This window comes from Panthera uncia (assembly GCF_023721935.1).
Source record: "Panthera uncia isolate 11264 chromosome B3 unlocalized genomic scaffold, Puncia_PCG_1.0 HiC_scaffold_1, whole genome shotgun sequence".
Taxonomy (NCBI): Eukaryota; Metazoa; Chordata; class Mammalia; order Carnivora; family Felidae; genus Panthera; species Panthera uncia.
The window spans coordinates 85,615,736-85,635,013 of record NW_026057582.1 but is presented as its reverse complement, the minus strand read 5'-3'; the positions used below and the strand labels follow the sequence as shown (position 1 = coordinate 85,635,013).

Sequence of the window (19,278 nt, the reverse complement as noted above, 5' to 3'; positions counted from 1 at the left end):
ATGCATTCTAATTATCCTCAGGAAGCCGATGAGGAATATGGGTAAAATGCTAATGCTTTCCACCCACCTGAGAATCAGTGTTCCTGGCATGCCATATCTGGAGTCTTCTTTCCATCATAAATAACCCCACTGCTTCTTTTCCTTTCCTGAAAGCTAGTCCCTCCTCATCCCAACCATTAGAAATAACACAGACAGCTAGAGCATAGCAAGGAGTCTTTACTAGGACAGAAGGGAGTTGGAGGGGCATCCAGGGCAAGTAGAATGGGCCACATTAGAATGGGCAGAAGTCCTGGGGATCTTGAGTCATCTCCTGAGGATGGGGAATTAATGCTTATTGTGGATGAGAGGTGGAGGGATGCGGATATCCTGGCCTCTCTCCAGACGCCGTTCACAATCAATCAAATAGTTTACTCCATCGATGACCAGCTGCACCAGCTCCACCTGAAGGACACTAATCCTTGATCTCTGCTTCCCACCCTTGAGTTTCCTTCTTGAACACTGATTTGCCTTCTCTAGGAACTCATTTCCAATTGTCTCCCCACTCAACCTGAATTTCATTTCAGATTCTGTTACATTCCTGGGGCCCACTCACTGTCATATCTCCACCCCCACAGACCTATACCTTTCCACACTGTAATCCCTAAGGATCTCACCTCTGACTTGCCCAGCCGGTCCAAATTAGAGATGTCAAAGACGCTGCCTGTGGCAGCTGTGTCCACTCCACCAGTGCCACGCTTTTGGAGTCTTAAGTTCTCCAGGATCTTTGGGAAGCGGCTATCCTAGAGGAGAGGAGATAGGGATTGGGGGCCGGGCCATTAGGGGCAGAGACTGGTCCTATTTGAGACTGGTCCCTTTCCCCTGATACTCTACCCACAATGTGTCTGACTCCTTTCCAAAATGCCCATACCCTCCCATCCACACAAGGCCACCTTCCTTATTCATACCCCTCTCTAACCACACAACTCATTTACTTTGCTTAGCAGGGGCAGTTTGATGTGCACTCCTGCCCGAAGTCCAGTGCCCAGGTTAGACGGACAGGTCAAGATGTATCCCAAACGCTCATTCCACATGAACTCCCAGCCACGCTCCTGGATCAGCCGTTCCACCTGAGTCCACAAAGGCTCTGTTAGTGAAAAGTCAGGGATATTTGAGCCCTCACTTAGCCAGACCTACAAGAACTCTAGAAATATGTCTAGAATGAGGAATTTGGACTGTGAAAGAATGACACTGCTGTTTGTGTGTGTGGGGGGTGGGGTGGGGAATCGTTTGTTATTATCATGTGTATAAGGTAATTTTGATGTTGCAAGCCCATAATGGTGAGATTACAGAAAAATATCTTGTGTGTGGAAGAAGAGACACTTGAGAGAATAAGGCACTAAGGATGATCTAGGGAAATGAGTGGAGGTGGTAAACTGAACTGAGGAAGGAATGATTATTCAATGAGCTCAGCATGCATAGATTATCTTTGCTTTGCTAATGAGCCTAGAGTTTGGAAGGGTTCTTTCACACATAAAATGAGGGTGTAGGCTTTGCAACAGGAAGAGGCAAGAAAGCCTTCTGTTAGCTGTGGAAAGAGCACATGTGAGAAGGCAGAGAGAAAGGTGAAAACAGTCCAGAAGAGCTGGACTCATAGTTATGTGTATACATGAGGGGGTGGGGAAGGGAGTGTGGGTAGATTGTTTTGTTTCACTAGAGCTTCCTAATGATGGAAATGACTATTAGAGTTCAAGAGACAGGGGGTGTGCCAGAAGGATGGATGCGAAGACTACCTCATATGAGTAAAGAGAACCCTGTTTATAGTTCAGAGAAAAAAAAAAAACAACACGGCATAGGGGGTCATCTTACATGCTGAACAAGGGGAAACCTTTACATCTAGAAAAATAATAGGAGCTAACACTTATTGAACATTTATTATGCACCAGGTATTTTACATACATTATCTCATTTAATCCCCAACAACCTAAAATGTAGGAAGCCGTATTATCCCAATTTTACAGATGAGAAACCTGAGGCATATCATTTGAAAAGTACTTCCCTACCCACTTACCATCAGAATATGTTATCTGTTATTAGCCAAAAACAATAAAAACTTCCCAGCTAGAATCTAAAAAAAGAGAAGCTGTCTGTCTTTCCAAGTCCAAAATATAACTGTATATATGAGAACATACAATAAAAACTGGGTTTATGGGGATTTCTAATCTAGAATAGAATATGGAGTCCTAATCCATATATGATTGAGGATTCAGTAGAGCCACACATTCTGGGACTTAAGCCATTCCATCTTCCATTTCCCCTAGTCTCCCTCCTGCTCTCAGCTTAAAACCTAGACATGATACTTCAGTGAGAATGACAGAATACCTTGGTTCAGAACTGGATGGTTACACTGGAATCATGAACACACCAATCTTTCACTTCCTACGTTGATCCAGGCTCAAACTTTTCCTTATCTGCACACTCCACACACCTCAGGCATTGACACAATTATTCCATCTTTGTCTTATCCGACAACTACTTTATTTACTACCTTAGATTCAGGACATTCTTTCTCTTTCTATTCTTAGGTGACCATATATCCTGGTTTTCTCTGGACAGTCCTGATATATTGTCCTGGACTGACTGATGGTGATCCCTTTTGTTATCAAAAGTATCATGGGTTGATTGATAAATTATATGGTCTAGTCCTTAGCTTTTCCTTATGTCCTCCCACCTAGTTCCCTTATACATTCTTCTCCAACCTCTTTGAGGCCTCGACAGAATCTTTCAAACACTTTCTTCATGTTGCCACCCTTCTCCATGGAGATGACCCGTGTATGATCCTCTTCATTCACCCAGATCAAGAAGCTCTTCTCATTGTTGTGCCTGAGAGCAGTAAAGAGGGAAAGACAGGGATCAAGAGATAGGGCGAGAACTGGGAGAGATATAGGAATAAAAGACATTTACAGATTATGGGGGAAAGAGAGGTAAGGTAAGCCTCATACCAGATTCCACGAGCATCTGGCCAGTCTCGAGCCATTCCTGCTGCAGTCAGCAGTGGGGACACGGGCTTATCAAATAGGAAGTGGTCCTGAGGGGAGTAAAAGGACTTGAGTTAAGAATCTTCACAGTAGCTCCTGGGCCTCTATCTCATCTGACCCACCCTCCCCTGACTCTTCTTTCTATTTGCTTCCTCAACCCAGCTTCCTCTCAAGGCCCCTCACATCAATAAGCTGCTGCTGTTCAGCCTCTGTCATCTCACTGAGCCGATAGTAACGTCCAGCGAGGTCACCCTTCAGGCCACTCAGTGCATCCACTACAACACGTTCCACCTCTCGTCGCTCTGCCCGAGTACAGGCTGGAGGAAGGCTGAGTCCCCGGATACTTCGGCCAGTTCTGACTCTTGAGGACAATACATACCTCTCATCAAAGTAGCCAGAACGGATCTAGGGAATAAGAGAAATTAATATAACTCACAGAAACACAGGGGTGGGAACAGAGAGCCTTGGGGAAGGAGAGACCTTAAAGACTGTAGGGGTCCTCACTACATGCATTGGAAGGAGAAGTTCATTGGGCAAGCACTCCAACAGAAGAGGGCATTATGAATCCTCCCTCAAACTGCCCACTTTGGGGTACAGTCATTCTCACCCACCCTCTCCTCTCCTCTCCCTTCCATATCTGCAGCTCCTTAAGGTACAATTCTTCCCCCAAAGAATCTAACCAAAGAAACCAAAACTAAAAGCTCGGCAGTATAATGACTCTGAGTCAGGAATAATTAAGGTGAAAGGATTGGAGAAACAGAATGCTATATATAAGGCAATGCAAATCAGAAGAAGAATATCTGTCCTACCTTGCTGGCATCCAGATCAGTGGTATGCTTCATTGTTCGAGGGTCATATCCATTGTGTCGCTCTTGTATCACAGGATCAAACAGCTCAGCAAATACCTGATGGGGAATTAAGAGGGAGAGGGTGGTTAAGGAGAGAGAATCCTTTTCCAGGCCTTAGTTGTGGATTGATTTCACTGGGTCAGAAAACATGAATATGGAAGGTCCAGCCTTAAGGGAAAGTGAAGGGTCTTTAGGGGGAAGGAGCTGGGATTACTGGGAAGATGAGTTGGGTCACCAGGGAAACTCTGGGGGCCCCCTACCTCATAGGTCTCCTCATCTCCAGCTACCATGCCCACAGTCTTGATGAAGGGGTGGCCGGGGTTGTCCACGCCAGTCTGGATACACTGATCTAGCGTCCAACCAGTGGGTGTGGTCTTGTCGCAGAGCCGGGCATAGACTGCTGGGGTCAGGTGACTGGCCATGCAGTTGTTGTGCTTTCGGAGGTCTGGGTACTCAGCGCTAGGGAGGGGGTACCCAGTAACCATGGAGGAGAGCACAGGGGGCCTAGACCCAGTGCAATCAGCTGGGAGCTATCCAGTTAGCCATGTCTGCCTTTGCTCCTTGGGAGGAGGGGAGATTAGGGGGAGGCTAAACCTTACTTAGTAATCTCTTTAGGGACTTTCAGGGTCTATTCTTTCCCAACAGGTCTAGTTTCCTCTGGCTGGCGGGCACAATTTCCCCAGATTTGCTCAGTTATTTCCTACCATTAGCACAACATTGGGATGGGGGAGGGGAAGACTAAGGAGGGGAATTCAGGAAATGGGGGGGGGGGACAGCAGGAAACGAGATGGAGGAGAGCGAAAAGGATAGTTCCTGGTTTCTCAGTTAGGGCTTTGGGCAGAGTGGGTGCAGCCAGAACTCACAGGGCCAGAGCGGGTCTTGGGGGCGGGGACTGCGGGTTACAGGTCCCCAGAAATGCGTTAGCCTTATGGTTTTGGCTTCCATTCCCAACCCACTGTGGTCTCCAGATTGTACAGCACTCCACTCCAGAGCCTTCGTGATTATAACCCTTCTCTTTTGCCCAGGTCCTCATCTCCATCCCCATCTTCGTTCCCGTCGCCACCTCCCCCCACCCCACCCCCCCACCCCTGTGCCTCAGACACTGATACCTCGGGGGATACAGCCTCCGTCGTTCACTGGCGGCCCTTATAGGTTCCGGGCGGAGCAGAAACCCAGCGGCTAGAGACCCAGCTCCAGCCAAAGCCAGGAGCCTGAGCCCCGGGCGGGCGGACAGCAGACGAGAGAAGGGACCAGCCATGGCTTGAGGGTCCGGCTATGGAATCCCGGGGTGGGAGCTGGCGCAGGGCAGGAACAGGGAGGGAGGATGCAACCAGAAGGACTGAGGACTGGAACTGGGTGCGAGGCTGGAGCTGAAATGGGGGCCGGATTGGAAGCTGGAGCAGGAGAGGAAAACGGTAGCAACCAGACTGCAGGAGAGGCGCAATGAGGTAGCGGCTGGCGGGCGGAGGAGGGAGGTCCCAGCCGCAGTCTCCAGGGGTGGGGCTCACGCAGGCCCCGCCTTTCCGCCTGCCACCGCACTAGGTATGCGGGGGCAGAGGTGGGAAGCACCGCCAGGTAGATTAGGGGACCCGAGCTTCGCAACCTTTGGCCGGGGATGCCGGCCCACCTGGGTTGAGGTCGCCCAGATTTCAGCACCACGTAGAGGACAGCACCCGACGGGACCCGCAAAGCCTAACACCCTTCCCCCAAGCCTCTCGGTTTAATCGGAAACCCGATTCGTCACTCTGTGTGGGTGTGAAAGGGTGACATTGCCCAACCTCTCTCTAGTTTTCGGCCTTCCCCAGCAACCTCTCCATATTCCCAGGGGAGGCGGCAGCGGGAGAAACCGTGGCATAAATACAGACAACAGAGAAAGAAATGGAGAAATCACACAGAGGCATACACTGGAAAAGACACCCGGTGGCTCAAGGTCACCTTTGCTTTAGAACCAGGAAGAGGACCAAGGTGCCCTCCGGCCACACCTGTGCTATTCTTACAAGGTTGTGGAAGGATTCCCTGAGACCAACCAGGGGAACATTAACTCTTATCCCATTTATGCTGTGTTCCCTGCTCCCGATTGGCTCCCACATAGCCCTGCTATGTCCTGCCCCCGCTTCTCATGATCCCCAACTTTTTTCACCTCCACCCTCCTCCCCATTTTCTACTTCACCTTTGATCTTTTACTTCCTCGTGTTTTATCCAGGTTCAGGACTGTCTTCTGCTCACAGGACTCCCTCTGAGTATTCTCTGCAAGCTTGCCTACCTGTTGGTTGTACTGGGTGTAGACCTGGGATTGGGCAGGGAATTGTTAGTTTCCTCTTCCTCCTCTCCCTTCTCTCCCCTCTTTGTAGTTTCCAGTTCCTGGGCTGGAGGGGAGTGTAAGGTGAGGTGAAGGGTGTGGTAAGATGACGGCGGGTAGGAACAGAACAGGCAGGCACAGGTTTCCAACCACCACAAATGTTTCCTCTCTTGGCTCCCTAATCCTGTTTATTCCAGAGTGTAAAGGGGAGTGGTGTTCAAGGCCAGGGAATCTGTACATTCCTACTGGCCTTCTGTCCTTTATCCTCCCAAGATATGTATTCAGATTTGAGAGGGTGTGTTCCCACAGCTCAAAGTGTGACTTAGGTGTGACTTGACCTTTGTCCTGGCAGTAAAGAGAATGAATGATAGAGCCAAAATAGAGATGTGGGGGCTTCATATGGAAAGTCATTTAAGCTTGGGTACACATGGTGGTGTTAGTCCCTTCTCTGAGCCATCTTGGTGATAGTAAGATACTTGGAAATCTTACTTGAGAAAGAGAAATTCCCTTCATATTGTCCTCTGGCCCCACTGATGAGATACCATTCTACTCCTATACTCTCGTTCCCTTCATTACTCTCAGGCTTCCTTTGTGTTCCTTTTCCTCCCTTCTTCATTTGTATCCTTAGAAGCTATCCACCTCTCTTCTGTGTCCATCACTTAATTCCTTCTTCTGGCAAGAGAGCAATTATCAGAGAATTGATAGAATTCTGTAGTTAGAGTCACTTTTGGAGAGATGGAAAATGTTACCTGTGTTGTGGGGGCTCATTGTCTAGGTTAAGGAGTAGTTATGAACAAGCAAATATAATTACTTGCAATGGTGTATATTTACCCAGATAAAGAAGGGAGATAATCTTCCAATGAAGGAGAGTTGTTATTTGATTGAGAGGGTGGTTACTAAGATTAAAGAGGTAGGGAACAAGAAGAGAGAATTAGAGAAGGAAAAATAAGACAGCCTGAGAAATCACTCAAGTTTGGAGACTAGTTGTCCAAATTTGAGTAATAGCTCCTCGGAGAAAAGATGTGTATTTGTGTACTTTTCTTATTCCCTGTGAGTCACTGACAGCCACATAATGTATTAATGCTCATTTTATAAAATTATCCTATGGCATACAGGAAGTAATTGATATGTATATGTATTTTATTTATTTAATGATAACAATTACCAAGACTAACATTTATAAAGCACTTTATAATTACAAGAAACTCTTGTATGTGTTATTTCATTTAATTGGATTGTTCCAATGGTTGACCAGGGACTGAGTCTACATTTTAGACACGAAGTCTACATTTTAGGGTGCGAAGATAAGTTAATTACCTAGACGATGTTTTAATAACTTGTTTGAAGGGCTGGAGTGGTGGAGAGGACATGAGCCTGAGCACGAACTAGGGAAGTATCTATTTCCCTTAGGGACAACCCTTAGAATCATCCCTATCTCATTCAGGGTTAGTATAATGAGGCACCTGACTGAAAAAATGGTAAGCTCCTTAAGGTTGCAGAGGAGAAACAGGGCAATTGGGATTGTCTTGACTAGGGAAACCTAAGTAAGGATGAAAAGATAATAATAAAAATGGAAACATATACAAAATGCTTTCATATAACCAGTACCATATGATTAGATTTTTAAAACACTCTCTTACAGATGAGGGAATGGAGGCTGAGGGAAGTTCAGTGACTTGCCCAAAGCTGCACAGCTATTAAAGGTAAGACCAGGACTCAAATCCAGGTTTGTCTGGTTCCAAGGCTGGAGGTGTAAAGAACAAACCAGTGTGGATATGGGAATCATATTGCCCAGTGTTCCATGTACATCCATTTTCTTGTCTTCTCCATAAATAAGTCTTTGTTCTTTCCCTTAACTTTCTGATTTGTTTCTCTCTGTCTCTTTTTGTCTCCAGTCTACTTATCACTCCTCTACATCTGTTAACATTTCAACCAACATTTATTGGCTCTCTAAGTATATCATACCTCTTATGTTTTAAAAATCAAACAGAGGGGCGCCTGGGTGGCTCAGGGTGTTAAGCATCCGACTTTGGCTCAGGTCATGATCTCCCCTGTTCCTGGGTTCAAGCCTTGCGTTGGGCTCTGTGCCGACAGCTCAGAGCCTGGAGCCTGCTTCACATTCCGTGTCTCCCTCTCTCTCTCTCTCTGCCCCCCCCCCCCAATCGCGCTCTATCTCTCACAAAAACAAACATTAAGAAATTTTTAAAAATAAAAAAATAAAAAATAAAAATCAAACAGAAAACCTGGTTCGTCTCAGGTCGTGCAATGGCACAAATTGTGCCTCTTTTCTGCATCTTGCTTCTTCTCTGCTCTTCGTCTCACTGGAAAGTCTCTGTCTAGACCAAGCATCTGGGCTGTGGCGACACAGAAATCAGAGGAAGGCGAGCATCAGGTTGCATTCCCTCCCCATAGCCACTAGGGGCCACCCTCCTCCACGCAGAAGTGCGGGCCAACGCAGCCTGACTTTGTTGCCGGTGCGCGCCTTCCGCTGATTGGTGACACCGCAGGGAAGCAGCGCTTTGATTGGGCTGCTGTCAGGTGTCGCTGCCGGCAGGTTCGGCTGCGCGAGCGCAGGGAGGCGGGTGAGCGAGGGCCGGGGGCGGTGGGGGAGTGGCTGGGGGCTGGGGGCGGTATCTGAGGGGGTGGGCTGGATAGAGTGGGCTTGCTAGGTGCTGAGGGCCATGGTTAGTACCGGCTGGGGGCGGCTTCGGGAGGAGGCCCTCGATGAGGCCTCAATGTCTGCGTAGGGAGAGTAAGGCGGAGAAGGCGGGGGAGGGCGAAGGCTGGTGGAGTCGCATAGGAGGGCAGTATTCGTGACCGGGAGCTGTGTGAGGAGACACACCGGAGACACACCGTAGGGAGTCAGCAAGAGAACAGAGGGGTGTGAGGATTTGCGGAAGAGGGAGTCCTGCGTGAGGAGCGGAGTCAGCCCGAGAGAGGGTCAGGGTGGGGAGGTCTGTGTGAGGAGGGGTGGAATGGAGTCGACTCTGGAGAGGATCAGCTTCAGGCAGGCGTTGTTACAGAGAGGAGGGTACCCTGGAGAGAGCTAATGTGAGGACGGAATTGATCTAAGGCAGTCTTTGTGGGAGATCATTGAGTGTTCCATATAAATTGTTACCAAGTGTGGTGACTCATTTGCGGGTTTGGAGGGCAGTTTAATGTTGGAGAATCACTGAGTGAGAGGATTACTTGGATTATTAATTGGATTCGTTGATCAGTGATGGGGGAGGGGGCAGCAGTGTCTTGAGTGGTTGGGGGAGGGTCCATGGAGAGTCATTGTTGCAAATTAGGGAAAGAAGGGAGTATGAGTTGGTAGAACAAGGGCTTCAGCCCAATTCATCCGTGTCAGAATAAGGGTCTGTGTGAAGGATTAAATGCTGCATCCAGAAAGAATTTAGGGGTCCACTGTGGAAGGTGAGAAGGAGCTAGTGTTGGTTGCCTGAGGAGTTTTACTCTGTTGAAAATATTCCTGCCTGGACTCTGTATTGATGTGTCCCCTTCACCACTAATGGTGCCCTCCATTAAGTGCATGGTGTTTAAGGAAATTAGAGGACTACTGCAAACAGCCCTAAATTCTAAGGGATCAAGAAGTTACACAGTTTACCCTCCCTTCTGCCCCACCCTCTCTTCTCACCTACTTAATCGTCTCCCCTCCCATCCTCCCTTTTTTCCGTCATTTGCATTGATTCGGCCTTGGGAGTGAGATTGCTTTAGCCTAGTGTAGAGTGTGAAGTTTTCTTTTGCAACAAAGTATTGAAGGAAAGGGGGATGGGAAGAAGGGCCTGGAAAACAGGGGAATGGCTCTTGGAATACCATATTAAATCCCAGCTTCTCTCAAAGGTACATTTAAATAAATCCTGTCTTATTTCATAGCTATTTCATAGCTATTCAAAGCTATTTCATAGCTTTGTCATTTTGCTTTGTTAACTATAAATTTAGGCCTTTATAATATCTCTTTAGCCCCTTAAAGGATCTGTGAACAGACTCTTCTTCCCCATTCTGTTACCATCCCCTGTTATAGAGTTGTAAAAGATTTTAAGGAAAAATGACTATATACATTCAGTAGAAAATCAGGAAGGACTTAGTGGAAAAAAAGGGTGAAGGGTTAGGAATCTTAGACATGAGGGAAAGCCCCTGCTTCAGATAAAGGATAAAGGGTGCAACAAAATTCTGCCTGCTTAAACTATACAGGTCGTGGAAATTGGGTCAGGTCACTAAAAAGGGGTTCAAAGATAAAGCATATGTATAAGACCTGCAGTACACAACTGGAAATGTTAAGTCTTAAGGAGAATGTTGTGACCGGCCTGTGGAGACAAGCAGATGGTAAAGACTGGGGAGGTCAAGGTCTATACAAAGGTTAGCAATAATTTTCTAATCAAAGCTGGAAATCCCACTGGGAATGGTAAGGGTTTAAAATAAAATACAAAATGCAATTGTTGAAGACTATTTTATAAATCTGTTAAGATGATCCATTTACTTAGAATGTGGTGTTCATTAGAGTCATTAGTATTTCTGAGAACTTTTGGAGAATGTGAAAAATTGCTGCTGGGTGACTCAATTTTATTTTTGGAAACAAATAGTATATGTATCCTCACAATTTGGCATTAACAAATGTTAACCTTTTGTGTATTTGTTTCAGATTTTTAAAAAATTGAAATAAACATTACAGATAAGGTTGTAAAGTTCCACTCAAATCCTTCAGTTCCATTTTACCCTGTCCTCAGAGGTAACCAGTATTATGAATTTGATGCTTTTCTTTTCAGTCCATATTTTTAGACTCTACTAATTATATATACAGTCATAAATATATGTAATATTTTTTATTTATGCAAACTGAATTGTACTGCAATGTGTGTATTTCTGCAGTTTGCATTTGGAAGCTGTCCATATTATTACAGACATCGTTTCTTTTTTTTGAAAGAGTGAGCATGAGATGGGGAGGGGCAGAGAGAAGGAGAGAGAACCCCAAGCAGGCTCCATGCTGTCAGCACAGAGCCCGACGTAGGGCTTAAACTCATGAACTGTGAGATCATGACCTGAGCCACATCCAAGACTCAGACACTTAACTGACCGACTCACGCAGTTGCCCCTGATTCATTTTTTAAAACTGCTATTAGTCTATCATTTGTATATTCTACCCTGTATTTGTGCATTCTACTTGTGATCTCTGAGTTTTCAGTTTTTCCCATTACCAACAGTGAGTTTATGAACATATTTGCACGTTATGTGGGAGAGTTTCTTTACAGCAGAGATTCTCAACCTCGGCACTACTGATATTTTGGACTGGATAATTCTTCATTGTGGGGGAACATCCTATGCATTTGAAACTATTAAGCAGCATCCTTGGCCTCTACTCATTAGACACCAATAGCACCTTCCCAGTTGTGATGACCAAAAGTGCTTCCTACCAAATGTCCCCTGGCCAGCAGAATCACAATTGGTTAAGAATCACTATTGTACATGTGTATATGTAGAAATGGAACTGCCAGATTATTCTAATCCAAGCGTAAGTCTTAAGATATTCTCACTGATTAGGGTGCCTGGGTGGCTTGGTTGGTTGAGCACCCGACTTCGGCTCATGTCATGATCTTGCAGTTTGTGAGTTTGAGCCCGGAGTTGGGCTCTGTGCTGACAGCTCAGAGCCTGGAACCTGCTTCGGTTGTCTCCCTTTCTCCCTGCCCCTCCCCCACTCATGCTCTGTCTCTCTCATTCTCAAACATAAATAAACATTTTAAAAAAAGATATTTTCATTAATTATGGCTCTAGGCAGAATTTTTTCCTACTGACACCTTGGCCTAGACCCGACTTGGGTCTGTAGTACCAGGAGATGGTAGAGAGAAAACTGAAACTTTATTTTGAGAATGGGTTGGAGGCTATTGTATGGATGCCTGTATCCTCAACCTCCCAGTTAGCACTAGACCTCTTTCCTTGACAGATTTTCCAGACTTGGGCATCTGTCTTTTAAAGTGGAGCACATGGAAGAGAAACAGGGAACATAGAGGATTTTAATGTTTTGATATAATGCTTAGAACATAGAGTGCCCTCAATAAATTCTTTTTGAGTTAATCCTTGGTAGGAATGAAGATGAGGGTTAAGGTCAAAGGCAGCTGTGCTCTCTCATTACCTCTGCCCTTGAATTAAATCCCTGAGTTCAACACTACTGTGGGGAGGTGGTGAAGGGATAGGAATGTTTAGGAATGAATCCAAAGTTGGAAATGTCTCTCTAACTTTCTCTTCTGGTAGGAATCAACAGCAGCCTTCCATGAGGAACTGCCTTTTCCACTTGCTGCTGGAGTTAATGGTGTTTCCTGCTGGCAGAATCAGGGACATGCCAGCACTGTAAGGGTTAACCTACTGATCCTCTTACCAGTCTCATGGTTGGGGTGGAGTGAGCAGGGAGGAAAAGGAAGACCTTGCTTTTCTCTTATGGATCTTTAGTCATGTCAAGTCATAGCCCATGTGCCTCCTTTCCTGTTGTTCCTTTTTACGATAGCTTTGTTTCCTGTTCCCCCTAGTCTCCTTGTGGTTCCCTCTTATTTTATCATTCCCTATGCCCCATCCCCACCCATTGCCATGCGGGTTTGGATTCTGAGCTAATGGGATACCCTCCATTGCAGAGCGGGATGAGTGGGTGCTCCGGCGGGGATGTGGTCGTTGCCGGCCAGTGAGGGCGAGAGTGCCACGGCCCACTTCTTCCTTGGAGCTGGAGATGAGGGGCTGGGCACCCGTGGAATAGGCATGAGGACAGAAGAGAGTGACAGCGAGCTCCTTGAGGATGAGGAGGATGAAGTGGTAAGACTAAGGAAAATGACGTAACTTGGTGTTGGGACCCCTGTCATAGAGAGTTGAGATTCCATTGGCTGGAGATACTTCTCCGTCCTTTCCAAATGCGTAGACTCCCTGTCATAAACAGGCCCTATCTTGATTAAGAGGAGAGGCAGTAGAGATTGGTTAGATTACCTATCTTTGAATCCCTTGCCTTTATGCCTTCCTCCTGTTGTGTCCTGGTTATTGGTTCTCTAGCTCTCCTACCTGAGCACACATTTCCTACTATGGAAAGCCTCCTATTCTTTAGGCAGTAGGAATCCCTACAGGCACCCCAATCTAGACCTAAGTTGGGAGACAGCATTTGCCCCATAGTTCCAAAGCCTGGCAAGAAACTCTATGCCCTAAGGAAATGAGACAGTGTTCCCTAAATAGGGATGGTCTAGGTGGGAAGTTCCTAAGTTCCTGACAGTACTTCCTCTCTATAGCCTCCTGAACCTCAGATCATTGTTGGCATCTGTGCCATGACCAAGAAATCCAAGTCCAAGCCAATGACCCAAATCCTAGAGCGACTTTGCAGATTTGACTACCTAACTGTTATCATCCTGGGAGAAGACGTGATCCTCAACGAACCTGTGGAAAACTGGCCATCTTGCCACTGCCTCATCTCTTTCCACTCCAAAGGTTGGAGTCTGTGAAGGAAAGTGGGAGGAATGGTGTTGGGAATGCTGGCCTGGGAAATGAGGTTCTTACTGTCGAATAGTACAGTGGTCATCAGCTCTTCCTGACACACTGGTGAACAGTGCAAAGGGGGTTCCTTTCCCTGTATTGTGGAAGAGTTGCTGGCGGTAGTTTAAAGCCCATATTTGAACCTCAGGACAGTTGTAAAGCTGTTAGGGTCTCTGACAGAGTTGTGTGTCTCTAGAAGGACCCTAGAAATAACATCTTTTTAACTTTTTCCTGATGAACATTATAGACTTGGGAAGTTGGGCAGAAGGATGTTACGGGTTGGATGGGTAGAGGAGCTTATTGGCAACTTTAGCTTTAATACCTCTATTTCTCTTGCTGTTTTCTCACTCTGTCTCTTTCACTTTCTTTTTTTGATCTATTTCCTTTTTCTATCCCAGGATTTCCTCTGGACAAAGCTGTTGCTTACTCCAAGCTTCGAAACCCCTTTCTTATCAATGACCTGGCTATGCAGTATTACATCCAGGATAGGTATAGCTTTCTGTTGATTGGTGGGGTGGGCAGTCCTGAGATCATGCCTGTTTAGAGAGCCCACTCTGGGAGGGGCAGAGTCAAACAAACATGCCTAATTTTTGTATCATACCTTCCCGAGTTCTATACCCTGGTATCTCCCAATTCCTGAGCAAATGAAATCCCTAGCCTCTTCCCTTGTTCACCATTCCCCACCTCCCCCAGCTAATTTATTTGGGGGTGACAGGAGGGAGGTGTACCGGATCCTGCAGGAGGAAGGTATTGATCTGCCTCGATATGCTGTGCTCAATCGTGACCCTGCCCGGCCTGAGGGTGAGTACCTCGCTTTGTCCAGTCCTGCCCCACCTTGCTTTCTGTAACATAGCCCAGCTGTCCATCTTCTGGACATCTCCATGTATTACTTATCCAAGTGAGGCTTTGGTTATTGGGCAATGGGTAGAGTTAGAACCATGGGTCCTTAAACAGAGACTTAGACCTCTTATGTAGGTATTATCATATTTATATAGCATATATTACCATATCTATTACTAAGATATGGTCATAGAAATTTGAGGGTTATGAAGATTAAAACTCAGAGAAATGGGAGTTGGAAGTATTCTACAATCCTCAACCCTGGGAATGACCACATACTTTTACTTCAGAGTGCAACCTGATAGAAGGTGAAGACCAGGTAGAGGTAAATGGAGCTGTCTTTCCCAAGCCCTTTGTGGAGAAGCCAGTGAGTGCAGAGGACCATAATGTTTACATCTACTACCCCAGTTCAGCCGGAGGAGGAAGTCAGCGCCTCTTCCGAAAGGTATGGGAGACATTTGAGCATTTGGGGAAGTCAGATAGGTGGAAGGACAAGAGCTGGAGAATTTGGGGACAACGTGAAGGCAACATCTTTTTCTTCTTTTTCCTCCTGAAGATTGGCAGCCGAAGCAGTGTTTACTCTCCTGAGAGCAGCGTCCGAAAGACAGGATCATACATCTATGAGGAGTTTATGCCAACAGATGGCACAGATGTCAAGGTTATGGTGGATACAGGGATTTAAGAAGTGATAAATGTCTGGGTTGGGATGGGGTGCTTGGGAAGCAAGTGGAAGTGTATGGAGAAAGTCACAGAAAATAAAGTGAATGTGATTTGCTTTTACATTCAGGTGAAAATAATGAATGAGAGAAGTAGACATTTACATTGTTACTGTCAGAGCAAGGGCAAGGGTAACATGGAAAATGGTATAATATTGTAAGTTATTTCTTAATGAGGACTAGGTAATAAATGGTGCTGGAGTCCCAAGGAGAAACCTTCATAAGGATACTTTGGTGGGGCCCAGTAAGGAAAATGTCAGTCTCCTTGTTCTTAATACTCAGGGTTTTTTTGTTTTGTTTTGTTTTGTTTCCGAAACTAGTTTACAGACCTAGTGCTCATGTTGTCTTCTCACATGCAGGATGAGCGGTGGGCATACTCAGTGATGCTATGTACCTGCAGGTATATACAGTGGGGCCAGATTATGCCCATGCTGAAGCCAGAAAATCTCCAGCTCTCGATGGGAAGGTCGAACGAGACAGTGAAGGGAAAGAGATTCGATATCCAGTCATGCTGACTGCCATGGAAAAGCTGGTGGCCAGGAAAGTCTGTGTAGCTTTTAAGGTAGTGAAAGGCCCTTGGGGGATGGTGCTGTGGAGTGAGGGAAAGGGACAGGAGCAGGGGTCTGGAAGAAAGAGTGGCTCTCTTGTTTTCATCTTGCTTCTTTCCACTGCAGCAAACAGTTTGTGGTTTTGACCTTCTTCGTGCCAATGGTCACTCCTTTGTGTGTGATGTCAATGGCTTCAGTTTTGTCAAGAATTCGATGAAATACTATGATGACTGTGCCAAGATCCTGGGGTAAGGACACAGTGGTCTGGACTGGGGAGAATGGGCTTAGAGAAGAGAGAAAGCTTTTTGCCTTATTTTAAATATTATAAAAAGGATTAAAAAATGAAAAAAGGAAAATAAAAAAAGGGCTTCTTAGCCCTCTTGCTTTCCTAACACTGTACTCCCCAGTTACAACTGTTAGCAGTTTTACATATATGTCTTTTTCTACCATGTATAAACAAACTATTTATAGTACTAAATGTGATCATACTGTAATACTGTTTTAAAAGTTGATTTTAAAGTAAATTTACCATGTAATATTTAAAAATGTATGAGGAGGGGTACCTGGGTGGCTTTGTCCATTAAATGTCCAGTTCTTGATTTTCGCTCAGGTCATGATCTCAAGGTTTATGAGATCAAGGACCACATTGGGCTCCACACTCACAGCACAGAGCTTGCCTGGGATTCTCTGTCTCTCCCTCTCTCTCTCTCTTTCTCTCTCTGCCTCTGTCTGCTCCTCCCCTGTTCATTCGTGCACATGCGTGAGTTCTTTCTCTCTCTCAAAATAAATACATGAATTTTTGAAAAGTTAAAAAAATAAAAATGTATAAGGAATAATGAACATAGTGAGTATTCATGTATTCACCATAAATCTTCATATATAAAATCTTTCTGGGGTACCTGGGTAGCTCAGTGGGTTAAGTGTCCGACTTCAGCTCAGGTCATGATCTCATTCCTAGAGTTCGCACCCCGCATCAGGCTCTGTACTGACAGCTCAGAGCCTGGAGCCTGCTTGGGATTCTGTGTCTCCCTCTCTCTGCCCATCCCCTGCTTACACTGTGTCTCTTTCTAAATAAATAAATTAATTAAACATTAGATATAAAATCTTTCTTTGAGGTTTATTTATTTTGAGAGAGTGCAAGCAGGGGAGGGGCAAGAAGAGAGGGGGACAGAGGATCTGAAGTGGGCTCTGGGGCACCTGGGTGGCTCAGTCGGTTAAGCAACTGACTTCAGCTCAGGTCATGATCTCGCAGTTCGTGGGTTCGAGCCCCGCGTCGGGCTCTGTGCTGACAGCTCAGAGCCTGGAGCCTGCTTCAGATTCTGTGTCTCCTTCTCTCTCTGTTCCTCCCCTGCTGGTTCTCTGTCTCTCTCTGCCTCTCAAAGATAAATAAACATTAAAAAAATTTTTTTTGAAGTGGGCCCTGTGCTGACAGCAGAGAGCCTGATGTGAGGCTCGAACTCATGAATTGTGATATCATGACCTAAGCAGAAGTCAGACACTTAACTGACAGAGCCACTCAGGCTTGAATAAAATATTAAGAATACTCCTTGCTAATTACATCCCTTCCCTTTCTACCCAGAGGTAACCACAATCCTTAATTTGGTGTTTGTCATTCCCATGCATTTATTAATATTTTAATACATCTATGGGGGCTTTTTTGGGGGGCATGTTTTTAGAGTTTATATAATATATTTTACAACTTGCTAATTTCTGTGAGCTTTATTCATATGTGTAGTTGTGGTTCATTCATTTTCATACATTTCTTCATGTTTTTCCTTCTAGGAACACCATCATGCGGGAGCTTGCTCCACAGTTCCAGATCCCATGGTCCATCCCCACAGAGGCTGAGGACATTCCCATTGTCCCTACCACATCTGGCACTATGTGAGCAAAAGTATAAAATCTGGAGTAACCTACTTAAGGCACCTGAATCAGACCACTGGTTACTTTCTGACCCTATACCATATGACTAGTGGAGGCTGGGTATCTTCTAGGCAATTTCCTTAACCCTGCCTATATTCTTAATCTCAGTTTTTCCTCTGCTCTTTGACATGTCATGTAGGATGAAATGATGGGAGGTGGTGTGGGGTGGGTTGGAGGAAAGGCTCTAACGACATTCCCTATCTTAGGATGGAACTCCGTTGTGTCATTGCAATTATCCGTCATGGAGATCGTACTCCCAAGCAGAAAATGAAGATGGAGGTGACACATCCAAGGTAGGATGAATGTCCTGATTTAGACAAATAGGTTTTTGTGAGAGAGATGGGGATGGGGAAGTTCCCAAAGGCTTTGATTGTCTCACCCCATACTGAAGCTTTTCCTTATTTCTTCAGGTTTTTCAGTCTGTTTGAAAAACATGGTGGCTACAAGACAGGGAAATTAAAACTGAAGCGGCCTGAGCAGCTACAGGTAAGGTGGTGAGTTGGGCTGGGAGGAGCGAGGTGGGTATGGGATTGGGGGCCTCAGTGAGAGACCAGGATGAAAGGGTAACTGCCCAGGACTTGGTCTCCTTCATGGATACCCTATTATTTCCTCCAGGAGGTGCTGGACATCACAAGGCTGTTACTGGCTGAACTGGAGAAAGAACCAGGTGGTGAGATCGAGGAGAAGACTGGGAAACTAGAGCAGCTGAAGTCTGTGCTGGAGATGTGAGAAAGGGGATAGGAGAGGGGAGCCAATGACAGTGAGAACTAGGTGCTGGGGTAGAAAGTAAACTGAGTTTATCCTGCAGGTATGGTCATTTCTCAGGCATCAACCGGAAGGTGCAGTTGACTTACTACCCTCATGGAGTAAAAGCTACTAATGAGGGGCAAGGTAAGATATAATACTCCCTTCCTATTACCACTCAAGTCTCTTATTATTAAACCTTTAGATGACCTGAGGGTGCTCTGACTCTTGATTTCAGCTCAAGTCGTGATTTCACGGTTCGTGGGTTCAAGCCCCACATCAGGCTCTGCACTGACAATGTGGAGCCTGCTTGGGATTCTCTCTCTCCCTCTCTCTCTGCACCTCTCCTACTTGCGCTCTTGCCTCTCTCTCTCTCTCAAAATAAATAAACTTAAAAAAATAAACAAAACCCTTGGGATGAGCCCTGGGTGTTATACGTAGGAGATGAATCACTGGATTCTACACCTGAAAACATTATTGTACTATATGCTAACTAACTTGGTTGTAAATTAAAATATAGAAATAAATAATAAAAAACAAAACCTTTAGATGACCTCTACCCCAGATCACCATTCTGGGCTCCTCAGAAGACCTGACATTTAGATGTCCCCACTACTTTCCTTTTTTTTTTCTTTTCTTTTTTTTTTTTTTAATGTTTATTTATTTTTGAGGGGGGAGAGGGGCGGGTAGAGAGAGGGGACAGAGGATCCAAAGCGGGCTCTGTGCTGACAGCAGACAGCCCAAAGGAAAGGCTCTTGAACTCATAGATCTTAAGATCATGACCTGAGCCGAAGTTGGACATTTAACTGACTGAGCCACCCAGCTGCCCCCCCTCCCAGCTATTTTTCTTAG

The 19,278-nt window shown here is 45.7% G+C and overlaps 2 protein-coding genes across 18 annotated transcripts in view; one reads left to right on the top strand and one right to left on the bottom strand.

Annotated features, from left to right (window-relative positions):
- Positions 1-202: 202 nt before the first annotated feature.
- On the bottom strand, positions 203-6,280 carry LOC125909934 (creatine kinase U-type, mitochondrial). Its single transcript, XM_049613512.1, has 10 exons — positions 6,033-6,280; positions 4,972-5,256; positions 4,123-4,321; positions 3,824-3,919; positions 3,198-3,419; positions 2,979-3,064; positions 2,736-2,859; positions 972-1,106; positions 654-779; positions 203-441 (listed from the first exon to the last, which is right to left on the bottom strand). The coding sequence occupies exons 2-10, from the start codon at positions 5,118-5,120 to the stop codon at positions 325-327; spliced, it is 1,254 nt and encodes a 417-aa protein (XP_049469469.1). The 5' UTR covers positions 5,121-5,256; positions 6,033-6,280; the 3' UTR covers positions 203-324.
- A 2,419-nt stretch (positions 6,281-8,699) lies between these two features.
- Positions 8,700-19,278, top strand: part of PPIP5K1 (diphosphoinositol pentakisphosphate kinase 1) — a 42,819-nt gene continuing 32,240 nt past the window's right edge. For 12 of the 17 annotated variants that reach the window (XM_049613507.1, XM_049613504.1, XM_049613501.1 and 9 more), the window contains exons 1-15: positions 8,700-8,743; positions 12,405-12,500; positions 12,779-12,953; positions 13,415-13,610; positions 14,054-14,144; positions 14,371-14,456; positions 14,786-14,940; positions 15,052-15,153; positions 15,612-15,773; positions 15,886-16,007; positions 17,542-17,643; positions 17,889-17,975; positions 18,093-18,168; positions 18,298-18,407; positions 18,491-18,573. In XM_049613507.1, coding sequence (XP_049469464.1) covers positions 12,807-12,953; positions 13,415-13,610; positions 14,054-14,144; positions 14,371-14,456; positions 14,786-14,940; positions 15,052-15,153; positions 15,612-15,773; positions 15,886-16,007; positions 17,542-17,643; positions 17,889-17,975; positions 18,093-18,168; positions 18,298-18,407; positions 18,491-18,573 — 1,519 coding nt within the window. In that variant the 5' untranslated portion in view covers positions 8,700-8,743; positions 12,405-12,500; positions 12,779-12,806. The other 5 variants (XM_049613511.1, XM_049613496.1, XM_049613510.1 and 2 more) reach the window with 3 other exon arrangements.